General features: G+C 42.6%; 2 protein-coding genes across 2 annotated transcripts in view; both read right to left on the bottom strand.

Moving 5' to 3' along the window:
* Positions 1-1,664: 1,664 nt before the first annotated feature.
* LOC135243731 (interleukin-21 receptor-like) lies at positions 1,665-10,775 on the bottom strand. The gene is made up of 10 exons (XM_064315734.1): positions 10,670-10,775; positions 6,831-6,870; positions 6,070-6,160; positions 5,326-5,455; positions 4,463-4,647; positions 4,059-4,213; positions 3,622-3,787; positions 3,302-3,401; positions 3,077-3,161; positions 1,665-2,968 (listed from the first exon to the last, which is right to left on the bottom strand). The coding sequence occupies exons 2-10, from the start codon at positions 6,858-6,860 to the stop codon at positions 2,315-2,317; spliced, it is 1,596 nt and encodes a 531-aa protein (XP_064171804.1). The 5' UTR covers positions 6,861-6,870; positions 10,670-10,775; the 3' UTR covers positions 1,665-2,314.
* Positions 10,776-16,391: 5,616 nt separating this feature from the next.
* The window catches only part of LOC135243599 (interleukin-21 receptor-like), a 15,944-nt gene continuing 14,197 nt past the window's right edge, over positions 16,392-18,138 (bottom strand). Inside the window, exon 10 of the mRNA XM_064315546.1 lies at positions 16,392-18,138. This exon is cut by the window's right edge and continues 497 nt beyond it. Within this exon, the coding sequence (XP_064171616.1) occupies positions 17,925-18,138 (214 nt within the window). The 3' untranslated portion in view covers positions 16,392-17,924.

Genomic DNA, 18,138 nt, shown 5'->3' with positions numbered 1-18,138 from the left:
TGTAGGTAAGTTACTTAATTATAGGTCTGCCTTGAAAACGTCAATGATGTCGAATAAATATAAATAAATATAATTTTCAAATTGTTTCCATTTGTAACCTAGTTGGCTAGCATATTAGCTGAGATTTTACATTGTATGTGCCACTCAGAATGATGTTTGCCACACGGTACCTTGGTAACTGTCTACATATTTTATTTTGTATGAAAAAAAAAACTATATTTAAAGAGGATAGTAGACAGGTTCAATTTATTCATACTTCATACACATATATTGTGTCATACTTCTGTATGACACAATATATGGAATTGCCAATATACTGTACAGCATAGAAAGCACAGAAAAGTTAATACAGGTATCAGCACCAACAATAGCTCTTATCCCGCTGGCAGTTGCTTATGAAATGCCCACTGTTGCTCACCGTTGCTTAGCTAGTGATAATGCATACAAGCCAGGTAAACCTACATGGCCTACAATTAAGTTCACCTGGCTTTCATTTTAAATATACCAAGTTAATAATGCATTTAATTAATAATGAATTTATTTTTTACATGTACCCTGTTGGAGTTGAATTAACGTGGACATTTTACTGTGGAGATGGAATGTAGTTAAAGTGGAAGGTGTATTCTTTTATTTGAAGTGATCTATGATGATTGATTACAACAGACTTATGAGGAACAAAAAATAATAATATACAGAATTATAAAAACTGAATTAAAACAGTTCATAACAGGATGCCAAGAGACAAGAGGCCGAATACTACTACAAAATAGTACATTCTACCTTTTAGAGAAATCACAAGCAATCAGTGAATACAAGTTAAAGACCACATTGTGAGATGAACTCCCATTTGCAGGTGTGCACTTGGTTCATTGCATGGCAGTTTAGCTGATGGTACTGAAATAATTACGTGCCTTTAACCTACACGCCTGTGTTTCTGTGATTCAAATGTTCACCACAGATTCATACCGACAGGATATTCAATTTTGTCTGAAATCCAAACTCATTAAAAAATGGTTTAGCTGCTACTAGAAGACTAAATGAATGAGAGTGGAAGAGTGAGAGCAGTATTAAGGATGTGGTTTCACACCGAGTTCACTTTGAAACCTGCATTTCTTTTCATGCAAGCTTTCAGTGGGAGGCTTTGCTTCAGAGTGTTTCCTGGACACACACTTATGTTCCTCAGCACACCCTGTGTGGGCCAGGGGGGTGTATGTGCAGCTGTAGCAGACAGTGGGCCAGGGGGGTGTATGCGCAGCTGTAGCAGACAGTGGGCCAGGGGGGTGTATGCGCAGCTGTAGCAGACAGTGGGCCAGGGGGGTGTATGCGCAGCTGTAGCAGACAGTGTGCCAAGGGAGTGTATACGCAGCTGAAGCAAAAGCCTATACCAATGGGTCAGCACCCAGCCAGATACAAAGGTCAATCCACTGTGATTTTCTTACAGAGGTAATGCAAGCAGGATCTATACTGATCTATACTGTTTTTCCATGATTGTGTCTTTATTTGATTGCTTGGTGTTTTGCTTTGATCTTTTCATATATAAGGGGAAGTGTGCAATGGTTCAGGGAGACTCATCAACACGGCCTCTTACACATTACATGTGTATAGCCATTTTACCACTCACATTTTTCAGTATTGTACATTATTACTGAACGCACAGAACAATAAACTGTGTTCATTTTATTCTGGCATTCCTCATTGACTCTTAACACTGCACACCTAGAAGTTTAAGGTCCTAACATACACATAGAACTCAGGACATCTGCACCCCATAGTCACTTGCCTATAGACTAGTGTTGTAGCAGGATACACAATTGTATTTTTGCAGGCTACACAAGCCAGAGACATGTCCGCATCTACCAAGCCAGATAGCAAGTCGTATAAAGCCACACTACTGGCGGACAGCAGCCTCCTCCGTCTATGCATAACATAGCACAGAGGAAAGGTTAAAATACTATTTTGGAGTCAGTTAACTGAAATGACATTAAATGAAACCTGCTCCAGTAGCACCGGTTAAGACTACATGCACTCAGATACTTCCACTGTTTGGTTAGCGGAGGGGTTTCTTACAGTCGGTGACCTCGACATGCTAAGTTTGGTTTCTTGCTGTTGGTGTCTTTGACGCACTGTCTGGTGTATCTGAGGGGTTTCTTACACATGCACACACACACACACACACGCACACACACACTTACACACATGCACACAAACATGCACACACACACACTCACACAAGCACACAAAAGCACACACACTCACAGCCACTCACACCCACGCACACACACTCACAAACACACACAGTCGGGAACAACTGTCGTCAGCTCTCGTCATCGTCCACCTCTGCTTGAGGGCCAAGTGCATTGTGGGAGCTCCCTGAGCCATGGTCCTTGTCCACCCCGGTGCCGGTGGGTCTGAGCGCGGCCCCGGGGACGAGCTCGTTGTGGGGGCCAGAGAGGGTGCAGTAGTCCTGGTGGGCACACAGTCCCTTGGGCAGGGCGGTCAGAGGTTCCCGGGGCCAGCAGCCGTCCAGGCTAAGTATGGGGTTTTTGGGCTCCCCGCCCAGGTCAGGAGCGGGGTTCCCGGGCCCCCAGTCGAGGTTGGGCATGACGTTCTCGGGCTCCCAGTCCAGGCCGGGCGTGGGGTCCTCGGACTCCCATTCCCCTTCACCGGCCAACACCAGGCCCAGCGACCGAGAGCCGAAGATCTCCGCCAGGCCGACCTCGATCAGGGACATGGAGAGGGGCGTGTCGGGGCGGTCCCCTTGGGCGGGGCAGGGGGCGGGGCCACCCGCGCACCAGACCTCGTTGCCGGCGGTGACGTAGGGGGCGGGGGACGGCGCGGGGCGCCAGGCGGGGCTCGGCGGGCGGGTCTCCTCCCCCCTCAGGGGCCACGCCTCCGTCACCGTCTCGATCTTCTCCACCTCCTCCGCTTTGAGCGGCTCCCCCGGACCGCCCTGGGACAGCAGCCAGCTCTAGGGCCGTAAAGGAAGGCAGGTTTTAAACTGAGCCGGGAAGCGCTTCCAGAGGGCTTGCATGAGCATGCATGCACGCGCACACGAGAAACGAAGAGTGAACTTTACCCGGAAATTTCCGCTGTAGCTCTTGAAGAGAGGCTGAAAATACGGAGCAGGCGTGGGGATCACGGGCCAGACTTTTACCTTTAGCCTGCAACACATCGGAAAAGCGTACTGCAGTCACACACGCGCATTTCAGTAAGTCTGAGCACACGCACACACACACACTGATCACAGAAAATCCATACACTCATACGCGCACACAGAGAATAGAGCAAAATCGACGATTACCTGGCAGTCGGAGTGAAGACGAAACAGAGCAGGATCCCGACTACGACACACACGGGCAAGGCTATATTCCAGAGAAACCTGAGCGCTCCCAACCCTCTCACTTTCCAGCACATGCACACAAACAACACACAAACAATAAAACAACCGCATTTGCCCCCGATATGTTTTCAAACGCTTTTCCCCTGACAAATGTAGTATCCCCCTTTTTTAAGAAACACAAATTCAGCATGTGTTGAGTCAGCAAACTGACATGCAGGTCTGCTAATGGGCCCATTGAGTCAGAAGTCCAGTAGAGGAAAGCAGGACGGAAAGGTTTTTACTTGGGATGGCCTTTGTCCTCCAGTGCACCGGGGGGCTCCACTCACTCCACTGCCCTCGGTAACCTGGACCCGGGTGAGATGACACAACTGCAGTGTACTGAGTGTCTGTTTCTAGATGGACGTCATCAATGTGCTGTGTTTTCCCCAGAGGATGGACTACAGTTCCCTAGGGCCAAACAGAAAAATAATACTGCGCAGTGAATGGCTGCATAGGGATCCATTCAATTTGAATTCAGTCACTCTCACACACAGACAAATCTAAAACAAAAACCAAAAACTAACAAAAAAAAAAGAATGAATTTTCAGGTAATTAAAAGAATAGCACTTTACTGAACTGTCCTCAACTGAAATGGGATTGATCCCGAGCACGACAAAAAAAAAAAGAATATATTGATTCCGTCCTCAGGTTTTAAGAGAGACACAACAATATGCCATACCTCATCTGGGGATCCAGTCCTGTGGTACAACAGCTGGTAACGCAAATTATTTTCGAATGATTCGTATGGATGGCTCTCATAATTACTACTCCACGTGAACAGGTAGCCGCTGGAATTCGTGGCAACAGTCAAATTGCTTGGAGCCTCTGGTTTTACTGCGGAAGAGCAATCGATCAGAACCGGCGATTCAATGCAATTTGTTCCCACTATTTTAATATGTCGTGTAATTTATTCACAATGTCTTGAAAACTACAGCCACAGTAATAGCATTACTAATGAGACAGTCACTTAAAACATATTGTTTTTACTCCTTTCAGTAGCTTAACAGAATTATTAATGATTAAAAAAAAAAAACATTTATTGAGCAAAGACACGATTCGGCCCAAACAGGCCACGGAGCTCACTGTTACTTGCGGGTTGGAATGTGGAATGCATTGACACGCTGGTTTGATATCCACTCATTTTGGAATGGAGAGTCACTTCGAAATAATCGTGAGACATGAACGATTCCCTTTCCTCCATTTCGGGCTCGAGAGAGCAGCGTAAGTGCTCCCCGACGTTCGCCAGGCGGCACTCGAGCTTTGGGAAGCTGCGGAAAGGCAGAGCACAACGACGAATGAGGGACAGGGATGAACGGCACAGAGCGAATCACGCGCGAGAGGTACCGTAAGACACCCCCCGGTCAGGCGAAACAAGCATGCTGTCTGTTAACTGCTAGGCTGTGTGACGCAAAACAAAAAAACGGTCTTACACTTTATGCGATACATTTATATTTTAGGATTTTTTTTTTCCAGAGCATCCTACGTGGCTTACAGTCCCTTACACAATCCATTTAGGCAGCGGGATATTTTACTGAAGCAATTCGGGGTAAGCAGGCCGCTCACGCCTACAGTGGGTTCGACGCCCCAGCTGGGAATCAAACCGACAACCTAAAGGTTGTGAATCCAGTTTCCTAACCACTGCGCTTCTGCATGAAGGTTCAGACAATGGCTTAAACGAATCGCTGTGTGTGGCAATTATTTGTTCGTTATTTGCCTGCGTAAATGAGTCACACAATTTGCCAATAATGAGCAAAAAGGCATACTTGTTTAGTTCAATGTGGGTTGTTTGCCTCTCGTGTGGCTTAAAGATTAGGACTGTATTGGATTAGAGTGCTCCGCGACCATTCGCCATCTCTCTCAGAGGAGGAACCGTATTTGTATAAAAGCTTTCACCCCTTAAATGGAGCATGACGGATCATTTGGGAAGGACAGAGAATGACACTCACGTCTCATCGTCGCAGTGTTGGAATTCCAGCCAATAGGATGGAGCCTTATTGAGAGGTTGTGCAGTGGTGTTCCACACACAGCTTATCCTGAGCCAGTAATTGGTCACACAAGTGAGCCCGTTGTCCGAAGCTGAAATCACACACAGTTGTGAGCGCCTTGCTAACAGCTCTTTTTCGAAACGACACTTTCACACAACAAAGCTTTCACAGTTTCACACTGAGAACATTACTGAAGAAGCATAAGCAACCCAGATGGTGGTACCACATACATTTTACTTCACTTTTTAAAAAATGCATGAAAATTTAAGAAAAATAAAATACTGGAACATTTAGAAAGTGGAATAGCAGAATGTTTAGGGAAGTCAAATTCTGGAATATTTAGAAAACTGCAGCACTGGAACATTTTGGAAAGTGGAACATTGGAATATTTAGGAAAGTGGAACACCGGAATATTTGGGAAAGCGGAACAATGGAATATTTAGCAAAGCAGAACACAGGGAAGCGGAACACTGGAATATTTGGGAAAGTGGAACACTGGAATATTTAGGAAAGTGAAATGCAGGAATATTTAGGAAAGTGGAACACTGGAATATTTAGGAAAGTGAAATGCAGGAATATTTAGGAAAGTGGAACACTGGAATATTTAGGAAAGCGAAATGCTGGAATATTTAGGAAAGCAGAACGCTGGAATATTTAGGAAAGCAGAACGCTGGAATATTTAGGAAAGTGGAACACTGTGCTTACCTCCAGTGGTTTCTTGGCAGGCCTGAAGGAAGGCAGTGTCATCACAGCCTGCCCACAGAATGGCCAATAACAGCGTCACCTTTCTGGTGCCCTGCAGGAATAGCCATGGGAAAGTGCTCTGTATTTTTTCCCCCCAATGTTGTGACACATACAGTATGTTACTTTCACAATCTGCCCCAATATTTAAGCATGAACATTACATAACATTACATTTATTTAGCAGACGCTTTTATCCAAAGGAACGTACAAAAGTGCATATCAAGGTCATTGGAACAGCTACAAAACACAGGTTTGATAAGGTACAATACTCGTTTTGTACAGTTATTCATTTTGTAGTTATTCATAACAACGCAGTCACAGTCCAGTTCTGACCTAACCTAAGATAAGTCAAACTAGGGGGGAACAGAACAGTACTACTGAAAACACATTCAGGGTTGCTGTATAAGAATCTGGGCGAATGCTTAAGCCTGAATAATACTCTATCAGCAGGATGGACCCTGATATGGCTCAGAGTCCTGTTCGTGTGACACAGAACACAAACTCATGCAATGTGTCCTGGAAATGCCCGTGCGGGTCCATTAAATTGTCTGGTCAGACATTGAAAGCCTTCATCTATTATCCAACCAGCGTGAAGGTGGAAGACACAGCTCTGACTGACATTGCAGTCTGTTCTCAAGACTGGAGGCACAAAGGAATAAATCAGCAGGATTATATTAGGCTTCAGGTGTGATGTTAATCGGTGTATTCAATTGATCACTTACTGCGAGGGTCCACAGGATCCGGTTCTGCATGCTGTAAGGCCTGCAGAAAGACACCCCATTTCAGGGAAACACAAAATTAACTGTGTCCAGTTTCCATTCGTAAAGAGCACGCAAACCACACCATACACAGTAAATTCTTCAGTGCTAATTCAACACGAATATGCAGCCATATTCTACTCCTGGCGGGGTCCCCCCAATACATACCACTGCCACTTTACTCACTGTCTGCTATATTGCAAATTCCCTAATTGCCGTTTCCACCCTCTTCCCCACGCTGCCGGCGGGGCTCTTGCCCCAACCCTCGAGAGTGCTTCGAGAGTCTTCTGGTCTCCCCCACCTCTGCGGTCCAGCCCCTCCTTCGTCATTGCCTCCACCCTGCCCACATCACCGCCACCCGGCCCCACCCATCATCTGAGCCACATCACATATCATATCTTGTGCATAAACTGGCTGACATGCTGGTCACCCTGAGCCGACCAGAGGAGGATGGGTTTCCCCCTTGAGCCTGGTTCCTTTCAAGGTTTCTCCCCATCTGCCACAGGGAGTTTTTCCTTGCCACTGTTGCCTTAGGCTTGCTCCTGTGGGGGTTTAGGCTAGGGTTGTCTGTAAAGCGTATTGTGACAACTGTTGTAAAATACGCTATACAAATAAAATTTGATTTGATTTGATTTGAATTTGAATAACAAAAATGCTAATAGGGTTTTTATTAGTTTTTGACACTAATAGAGTGCATTTGATCCATCTTTGACCATATGTCATATGTCAGAGTGATTGTTTACATTTCAGTTCTTACTAAACTGCAAAGAAAACACATATCAAATATGACATTCAAAGTAATTCCAGGACAGCTTGTTCAGCGAAATTACGACTCCAGAGGCTGCCGGTTTTCAACATTATATTACCTTATATGGCCTCAAGCAGGCCTAAAATATATTACCGCTGCTCTGAAGCTATTACTGAAAAGTCAAAGATGTCACAGTGGTCTCCGGCCCGCCACCAGGCCTTCCGCCGCCTCCGCGCGGCCCTGGTTTCTGCCCCAGTCTTAACTATGTCGGACCCCGATGAGCCGTTCATTTTAGACACCGATGCTCGTAATTTAGGCATTCGAGACGTGCGGTCACAGCTCGCAGACGGGGGGAGAACGCAAGCCACACTTCAGCCGAGGAGTAGGCTACAACCGTTCTGTCTCCTGGCGTGAGCTGTGGCAGCAGTCAAGCATTTGAAAGCATATCTACGGGAGCAAAAATCAAGAAAAAAAAAAAGTCTTTGGCCCAAACATTGTGGAGCTTGTAGGAACGTTTTGAGACTCCCCATGATTGTGATGACGTCACATGTTAAAGTTATTCCCATCAATGTTGATCAAACTGGTTCCTCCAAACTCTCGATGCTCCATGGTAAAAGTACATCACATGTATGACTATTCACTCATATAATCAATATGTAATCCAATAAACCTGCATCATTAGTTGCAGCTGAGCTTATGGAAGCGCAAGAAACCACAGTATCAACTGTAGAGAAAAAGCAAGAGAATGCAGAAGGCTTAAAAAAAACCACACTTACTCACTCAGCAGAAAAAATTAATCAAATACTAACCATACGCTTATATTTTCAAACTGATCAACTGCTAATAAATGTGCTAGAAGACTAATATTTTACAGTGACCCCTATGTACCCTGAATACAATGGAAAATTACAGGAGGCTGTGACGTATTCTTAATGGAAAATTACAGAATAAAGACTAATATTTTTTAAGGGAAAGTTGGGGTAACTTTCCACAATGACGTTATCACCCAAGAACAGGAAATCATTGTGGTGCTAAGAAGGTCAGGTGGTATTTTAAGGAATGTGTTAGGGGGAGTTATGGGGAGCACAGTGTATAAAATGGATGTAAAACTGACAATCGAGGTTCAGTTCTGCAGAGTTGATCCGGCTTTGTGCACCTGTGCAAATAAAGTCTGACTTTTCTGAAGAGCTTGCTGCTGTGGTGTCTTTTCCCTCGTGAAGTTGTTTTCTACAAATTGAAGATTGGACTTTGAATTCTGTCGGTTTCTAGACACGACAAGCTCACTGTGTAGCCTACTGTATATGGCCTTGGCTATATTGCTTTAGACCATGGACCACCGATTCATAAATATCTAAATCGCATTAATTGCGCCCAAACACATAAACACAATAAAGCTGAAGTGACAGGCTATCAAAAACTCCAGAAAGTGAACTACAAAAGTAATGGCTGCGGATGTGTTTCCATGGAAGGGAACTGTCCATAGAGTACGGTGCTGAGGATGAGCGATCCTTATGTTAGGAGCTCAGATTCCGTACAACCAAACTCAGAATTTAAAAAAAGTATGAATGGCGATAGTGGTAACATTACAGATAAAACGATTTCCGAACATTTTTACAAAAAATTAGTAGGAGCACCAGGAAGCTCAAACTGCATTCTCCAGATGCGACGAGTGAGTGCAAAGTGAACTAACGTTAGCCAGGTTAGCTCCTCTTGGTTTGATCGAAATTAAGGTTATAGATAATAATTACAATTCGTTTATTACAGTACAGTACACTACATTTTATCTGGCAGACGCTTTATTCAGAACGAAGGTCAATACGTGCATACCGATCGTGGGAACAACTGCAGAACGCAGATAGATCAGATAAGATACAATTCTCATGAAGTAGCCTATAGCTCAATTATCCATAGCCAAGGACATCAAGTCTAGATCACGCGGTAAGCACAGGCGATCAGTAAAGTTAAGGTAAGCCTTAAACTAGAAGTGCGTCATGATTGCAAGAGATATGATGCACAGCTACAGCATCAAGATCAAGATACAAGTGCAACGTGAAGGTGCTATGTTAAACTCATGTAACGTAGGGGGAAGAGGCGCTTGCTGTTTGATTCACCTTTTCGGATTTATTGAACGCCTTGGAAAAATAAAAGAACCAAATCAAAATATATAGCCTATTCTGAAATGTAAAGCGACCATGGTCCCCGCAGGACACCTCACGTTCCATTTCCAGGTCCCACTCTCTTTCCATTTCGTTATAGTAACGCAAACCACCTTGAGGCGAGGAACTTCCCTTCAGGTAGGACAGGTTGTATTTTCCGTTGGAAAACGGAAACAAATAGCTTGTCAACTGTGATTTAAAAACACGTGCAGGGATGAAAGGTAAACAAGCAAATGATAAGCAGAAATTGCATTACGCACGTGAAAGCCTATAATTAAGTCCCTGGGTTCTCAAAAGGGGGTTCGCAGAGCCTTGGGGTCCTTGAAGGTACTATAGGGGGTCCCTGGCCAGATTTGTTATGCAATGCTTATATACAGATTTGGTAAAATATTGCAAACTATAAATCTTTAAAAAAAAACTTTTTAACGTGCTTGGATGTCGGGTGGTGCTCCCTGGATTAGAAAATGTTGAAACCCTCGTTTTAGCCAATAAAGTGTATATTCACTTCGAAATTACATGAAGCACATTTAATAAACACACATCAGATTAAACATCTTTTGCCAACACAAGCTTATTTTAGCGTCTTTAAAGTTGCCATTCGTCTATTAGGACGTTTTTGCGAAATGAACGGCCCATATAGGCCTATTTCAATAAATATATATGAACAGATTTCCACTTAACCAGAGAATGCATTCAATTTAAAACTTAGGCTAATTGTTGTAAACATGTTACAATACAACGTACCTTGCTTTTCAAGATCAGGTTCTATAAGACTAAAACCTGGAATTTAACTCCGGGTTTATCATTATTTTCTTCATTGTACGCCTCACAGTTCACTTCATATAACGCGCCACAGAGCACAATCCTTGCCCAAGGAAAAGAGAAGTGTCACACGTTACCTCGTGAGGTTTATCGGCGGAACAGTCCGTGGGGAGCATGAAACAGAAGATCTGGTGCGCTCGGAAGTGTATCGCAATGAGCGCACTTGACGAAAAAGACATTTCCTGAAGTGGGTTTCGACCTCTAGGTTTACTATGATTTGTTACGCGGAGTGAATATAGAATGAGGGGGGCGTCGTCAGTCTCTGATTTAATTACTGTTAATCAAATACCACTGCGCACGTCTTAATTGCATTAAAACACACCGTTTAGAGTAGTCGCAAAGGTTTATTTATAGGGAGATTCGTTATGGACGCAAACCCTCCCGAGGCCTATTCTCCCCCGCAACTGATTGTATGAGAAGGCTCTCCACGTGCATTGTTTCACTGCTGTTTTGTGTTATCTGGTCATCTATGCTATCCTTATGGAAAACATAACAGCCATTTAATCAATATTCATTTAATGTTGCAATTTTTTAGATGCATTTTCCCAACAGATTTTATATGGTTTAAATAAATTTACTTAGTTTGACAACAACGTTAGCACAGCTCTCACACCGCTGCATATTATGCATAATGTCTTCCGACCACATCGAATGTCTACATTTTCAAGAAGCTTCATTCGGTTATTATTTTTCTCTCCAAGTGAAAAATCATTGTCAGTGTGTAATCTTGAAAGTAGCTTACCACGAGTACTAAGAGAAGACAGATGATCGATTTTATCATCAGAAAACACTCGTTTATTGAACTCATTTAACACTCATTTATTCATTTGTTGAAAGCGATAAGAATGACCGAGACAGGACATAGCTGACAAGGGACGGGACAGAGCGTGCTGTGCTCCTGGTTCATCAAAAGCAGAGCGAGAGGAGGGTTCAGCGATTATCTGGGGAAAGTACCAAGCCCGATTAGACCCGCTGTTGTTCCGAGTAACTCGATGACATTTTCTTTGTACGGTTGAATTCACATCTGACTCACTACCACAATCGCCCACCCAGTGACTGCCATCGCCCTCTGCGCTGTGGTGGTACATTAGCGTATTCCAGGACCCGTTCTAGGCATACGCAGTAACAAGGGCGGTGCATTATCCCCAACCCCCGGCGCACGTTCTGCATGTTGAGGGATGGGAGGGAGTGTTAAGAATGAAGCATTTTTTGGGTTTTTGAGTGAGGTCTTCTCACGAGAAACTTTCACCAAAGGAGCCATTTAAACGGTCAATAACTACTGGCATGTCAAACTGTTAAAAATAAAATTCCGTAGCCTAATGCTAGGCTAAATATTTTTTGAGTAAATAGGCAAAATACAAAAACTGTTACATTTATGGGGACTCCTATTTTCATATCACTCAAGATAAGATTGGGTAAGGTTTCTATGAATTATTCATGTACCTTCCAAACTCATCCTAAGAAAAAAAAATCGCTGCCCTTAAAGCCTGTTTCACAATCTGTGCACCGACGTAAAGGGGTATGGAAAAATTATCCGGTCATATTTCAAATTAAAATGTAAATCGGCGAGATCCACATCTGCTAATGGAAGAACTACAATGGATTTTAATGTATGGTCAGCCTTGCAAAGTGAGACGTTGGTTGGCCTTCAAACATGCAATACCGGTATATTGTTTCCTTTTTATCGTTAAATCATACACATACAAGAATGATATTTCAAACGAAACATAGGCTACATTTTTGATGGTTACATTTGCATTTGACAGGGTACCATAGGCATTTGACAGCCTATGTATGAAAACGTCAAATGGACTTAATTTGCATTTCCTTTTTCAAATAGTCTGATAAATGCATAGGCTACATTAACTTGAAAATGAAAAGGCAAACTGGGCTTTTGCTTTTGAATTTGAATTATGTCATGATTGTTGCGCACATTAAGTGAAAACGATAATCACTGACTTGCATTTTAGTCTGAATTCTGCTGAGATTACAATTCCAAAAATTCACATGCCGTTTTTCCAGTGAACTGATTGGTCAGGGGGCAATGTCTTCATACGGGTTGAACACTTAGCCTGAAAACAATCAGGGAGTATACTACGAAGAAAGCATAACATATGCCTACCCCGGGTTTCTTTGTGTTAGCTGGCTTCACAAAACCTAAGGACTGCATTCGGGGTTAACCAGTATCACAAAAGTCGTTAACAACTTGCCAAGTGAACGCGGGCGTCGTTAACCAAACTCTGTGCGCTTTCCCTTAAAGGTGGCGGTGTCTGCAAAAAATGAACCAATGGCAGTACAGCGTAGACCGAACCGAGAAGCGCATTTCTCAACCGAGAAAAGAGTATATACTGATATGGATGGATGTAATGCACAGATATGAATAACATAGAACGATCATCATCACACAATCACTCAAACGAAAAAGTAACACCGTTGCCGCCAACAAGGCCAGGGTCAAAAAATGCAGTGTAAATTAGTTGATTAACATACCCTATTTAGCCTACCACTTATAACAAATAAATCTGCACTCTCACTAACTGTCCTGCAGTATATTTCTAATGTGACAACTACTCATAGAGTTCCTAAACCTTTCACTTGGTATAGGATATTTTATATATTACCCGAAGCAATCACACCAAAGTTTATTCATGAACTAAAGAATTGAGGACTCTGGCTGTTATCTCATAAATAAGGGAAGTAGATATGGACGCATAGTGTTCAAGAAGCTTGCACACATACTGTATTCCTTCTGTTCATAATCTACAGTACTATTATTAGTATTATAGCATTATATAAACACTGCATTTCTAAGCACAGTTTGACGATTGATGATTGATATCTTGAAACAGTTTTCAGCATACTAAATGTAATATGTATATCAACATAAAGCAAAAATAAAGAAATAACGTGCTTTTGTGTTGCAGTAAGTAATAATTACCATTACACCCTCCTGCATGTATTAGTTAATACCTACACAATTGAGCAGTCTAATGTATACTACTCTTGGAAATTTTATAATCAGCTTGAACTTATATTTTGTGTCCAGTATTTATCCACATAATATGAAAAATTAATTTGCCTTTTTGGCTCTCACAGTGATGGTCACATGATGTTGTTATCACTCGTGGACAAGAAGATAAGCGTTTCAAATGCGTTTTTACCCATGGAAACGGCTCAGAGAAACAACGGCAGAAGAAAGGCCACAGATAAAAGTTTTAGGAGTACGAAACTTCTTTAAGTGCAGTGTTTCCATATTTTTTCAGCTACTGTAGATCTTTTGTATCGTGTATCCTCTGAGAAAGACTGTGAATTAATTTGTTGTAAGTAATCTAAGCTCTATGGGATCCATTAGGAATGGAGACACCTTTTTCCAAGGAGGTATTAACTGTGCTCCCGTTGAGAATCTGTATATGGGGCTAGAATGGCGGATGTTTAGAGGAAATGAGCTACGCCTCAAACTCTCCCTTTCCACTTATTCTGCATAAGATACCCTTCCGCTTATTCTGCATAAGAAACCCTTCCACTTATTCTGCATAAGATACCCTTCCGCTTATTCTGCATAAGAAACCCTTCCACTTATTCTGCATAAGAAACCCTTCCGCTTATTCTGCATAAGAAACCCTTCCGCTTATTCTGCATAAGAAACCCTTCCGCTTATTCTGCATAAGAAACCCTTCCTCTTATTCTGTATAAGAAACCCTTCCTCTTATTCTGTATAAGAAACCTTTCCGCCCACCGCACCTGTTCTCTTTTGTTCTCGTTTTACGTGCCACACCATCTCCCCTCTCTCTTTCCACTACAGGGCCCAGCGTGGGCTTACCGAGCCTACGTTGAATCCTTCGCCAAAGTCGCCCCACAGACTAATCACCCATGCTACTATTCATCACTTTCAGTTGTGAACACAGATGCTCTTATCCAGAGCGACTTACACAACATTTGACACAGCACTTTATATTGCATCCATTTGTACAGCTGGATGTACACTCAACGGCCACTTCATTAGGTACACCTGTTCAACTGCAAACCGCACCCGTTAATGCAAATATCTAATCAGCCAATCATGTGGCAGCAACTCAATGCATTTAGGCATGTAGACATGGTCAAGACGATCTGCTGAAGTTCAAACCAAGCATCAGAATGGGGAAGAAAGGTGATTTAAGTGACTTTGAACGTGGCATGGTTGTTAGTGCCAGACGGGCTGGTTTGAGTATTTCAGAAACAGCTGATCTACTGGGATTTTAAAGCACAACCATCTCTAGGGTTTACAGAGAATGGTCCGAAAAAGATAAAATATCCAGTGAGTGGCAGTTCTCTGGGCGAAAATTGCCTTGTTGATGGCAGAGGTCAGAGGAGAATGGCCAGACTGGTTCAAGCTGATAGAAAGGTAACAGTAACTCAAATAACCACTCGTTACAACTGAGGTATGCAGAAGAGCATCTCTGAACACAAACCACGTCAAACCTAGAAGCAGATGGGCTACAACAGCAGAAGACCACACTGGGTGCCACTCCTGTCACCTAATGAAGTGGCCGGTGAGTGTATACTGAAGCAGTGCAGGTTGAGTACCTTGCTCAAGGGTACAACGGCAGTGTCCTACTTGGGAATTAAACCTGGGACCTTTAGGTTACTAGACCAAAAAGTCAAACTCACAGAGGGTGAATGTTGGGCCAACCCAAGAGAGAGAGAGAGAGAGAGAGAGAGAGCGTGGGTGTGTCAGTCAAATGTTCCTGATCACTTTACCCATGATGGTGCAGTTCTCAACCCGTGACTTTTCATATAGTGTATCCACAGGTTACGCCAGCGGATTAATTTGGTCCCTAAATAAGCTCCGCCCTGCAAAAGTACCTCTGAGCTCTACGGAATCTGCAGACATGAAGAAGGTTGATTAGTCAAAGGGTGGTGCACTTATAGGTTTCAGTCTGATTGCGATGGTGAGTACGCCGTCCTACCAAGCCATCCCTTGGCACTTTTCAGAGTTTCCCCCAGAAATAACCACAGAGCCTTTAAATGACCGCAGACTCTCAGCCCTTAAGAACTTATTAGCTTCTGTTCCTTCTGACCTCACAGACAGAATTCACAAACAGCTTCACACCTCCACACAATAAAACCCCAAACAATTAGTAGGTCTGTCATGTACACTAGCCCATTAAGAACACTTCCATTTAAAAATATGAAAAAAAAACACTCATTTATTTCTCATTCATGGTGAAGGAATATGACTGAATCAATGCCTATGTGTTTCTCTCAGCTAGAATGTATGTGTGTTTGCATGTATTTATGTATGGGCCAATCCATGTCTCTCTCATAGCCTACATTTATATGCATTACTATTATCAGTTACTCATAACAAACACAATACAAAAAGCTAATGATATCTGAGGAAAAACACGTTTTCAACGTACAAAAATTCCAAGTTACTTACACATACAAATAACCATCTATAAGCCATTAATTCAAATGTGCAAAATCTTGGCTTGCCATTAAAAAGTATTGATATCTAAATTAGGCAAAGTTACAAGAAACAATACTGGCTATCTTAGCACATTACAAATTAAACAAGCTGTATTCCAAAGCAATGCTACCCTAATGTTTCCTAAATTATTTCAAGTAACTTGACCTGTGTTTTTTAATCTTACCATCTGAAGACATTGTGGTCATTCAAATAAATTCACCTTTTTAATTCACAGACAATTTCTGGCATGTTCTTTTAAGTTGTTTAACTTTTCTGAAATGCATTTGTTGAGACTCTGTAAATCAAAAGACAAGAGTGATCTTTTAAAAATACTAGGAATTTCTCCATCAGACAGATGTGCTATCACATTTATTTACAGTATTAACACTTCAAATGCCTTGAGGTTCTCAGTTATATACTTCATGAATCATATACAGTAAATGGAAAACATACAAAACCCTCTGGACTAGTGCTGACCTTTGCTTAAGATAAGGAGAAAGGCCATAAAAAGGTCACTGTTGTTTATCAACTTGATCTTGCACTCAAAATTTGAAAGAAATCTAAACTTTGAGGTAAACTTATTCCAATAAAAAAAAAAACTGTATCCAGAACTCTGCATTCAAAAATCTGTGTGTCACAATTACTGGCACCTTTATTCATTCTTATGAACTAAATGTAATAGAAGTATGTTGTTATTTATATTCTAAAGTTCATTTGAGTCATCCGTGATTTCCCACTTCACTGGGATGTAAATAGGAGGTGACACACATAGAAAACACCCTTAGGCTATGTCCAAATCAGCCTCTTGACTACTGTGTGCTAAAATTACGTACCATGTATGAAGCATACTGTGTACTTTTTATGCACATTTTTTAGTATGTGATGGGCAGTATGCAAACCTTGCAGCTTTATGTTTTTTTGGGATCAAAATGGGATCAAAATGGTCATTTACTTTCATTCTCATCCAGATAGAGAACATTTGAGGAAAGAGAGGAGATTCTTACTGCATCGAGACCAATTTCAAGACTTAATTAAGGATTACTCATTCAGGAGTGGGACAGTGTGAAAATATATCAGAATTAAAAAATACAGTCACCCTATGCAGCTGGTTTGCAGAACTGCGTGAAACACAAGTCAGGGAATCATCATCCAGGAACAAAAGCAAGGCAGGGCAACATAAAATGTCTCTGAATTATGTTGCAACCCTGACTTTTAGAGTCCTGGGGCCTCATTTATAAAACGGACTTACGATCAATTTTGGATTTACGCAGAAACCCACGTATACGTAGTTATTTATAAAACCTTGTTTTGACATGGAAATGATCTTATCTGTACGCAAAGTTTAGCCTTGACGTAAGTGATTTTCCTGCTGGTTATGTATGGCTATTTTTTTCCCACCCTTGCAGTTTAAGGTCAGAATAATATGTGTTGCCTGTCTTCAATCTCCTCTACCATTGCCGTGATCTTGTCTTCCAAAAAGTTTGCTTTTCTCTTTTGCTCCATGGTCATTCCTGATGAAACCCTCATTTGTGTTAGCATTATATAAGGGGAAATCGCTGATTGTAAGGCACGTTCAGGTGCCGTCAATTTTAAGTTAATTTGAGATCTATAGATCACTGGTGCGTAAGTTACAAATGGGCTTCTTAGAACCTACGTAAGCAAGGTTTTTTATCCTCAGTATCTTTTATGAATCGAACGTAAGCACACCGTCGGAAATGATCTTAAGACTAAGTTCAAGTATAAATCTAAGAACATTTTTATAAATGAGGCCCCATGTGACCATGTACCCAAGCAACGGGAGTCCAGACTAGGTTCGATGGTCAGACTGGGGGGTGGGTTGGGGTCACCCCATGTCTCTGCTGTACAAGGAGCACCCTCAGTCAGTGGCGCCCCCCTGTCTCCCCCACCGCTGAGGTGAAGGCCACCCATTGTTTGATGTAGTTGGTGTGGGAGTCGCCTGCCCCGCCCTCCCTCGGCTCCGCCCCGCTGAATTCCGACCCGACAGGGCTGCTGCAGTCCGGCTCCTGGAACCCGCTGTCGATGGTGTCCAGGTCCAGCTGCACGGCTGGGTAACCGTCCTCCGAGCGCTCGACC

Source organism: Anguilla rostrata, chromosome 17 (genome assembly GCF_018555375.3).
Source record: "Anguilla rostrata isolate EN2019 chromosome 17, ASM1855537v3, whole genome shotgun sequence".
NCBI lineage: Eukaryota > Metazoa > Chordata > Actinopteri > Anguilliformes > Anguillidae > Anguilla > Anguilla rostrata.
Note: the sequence above shows the minus strand (reverse complement) of the source record. Positions and strands in the feature narration are given on the sequence as shown.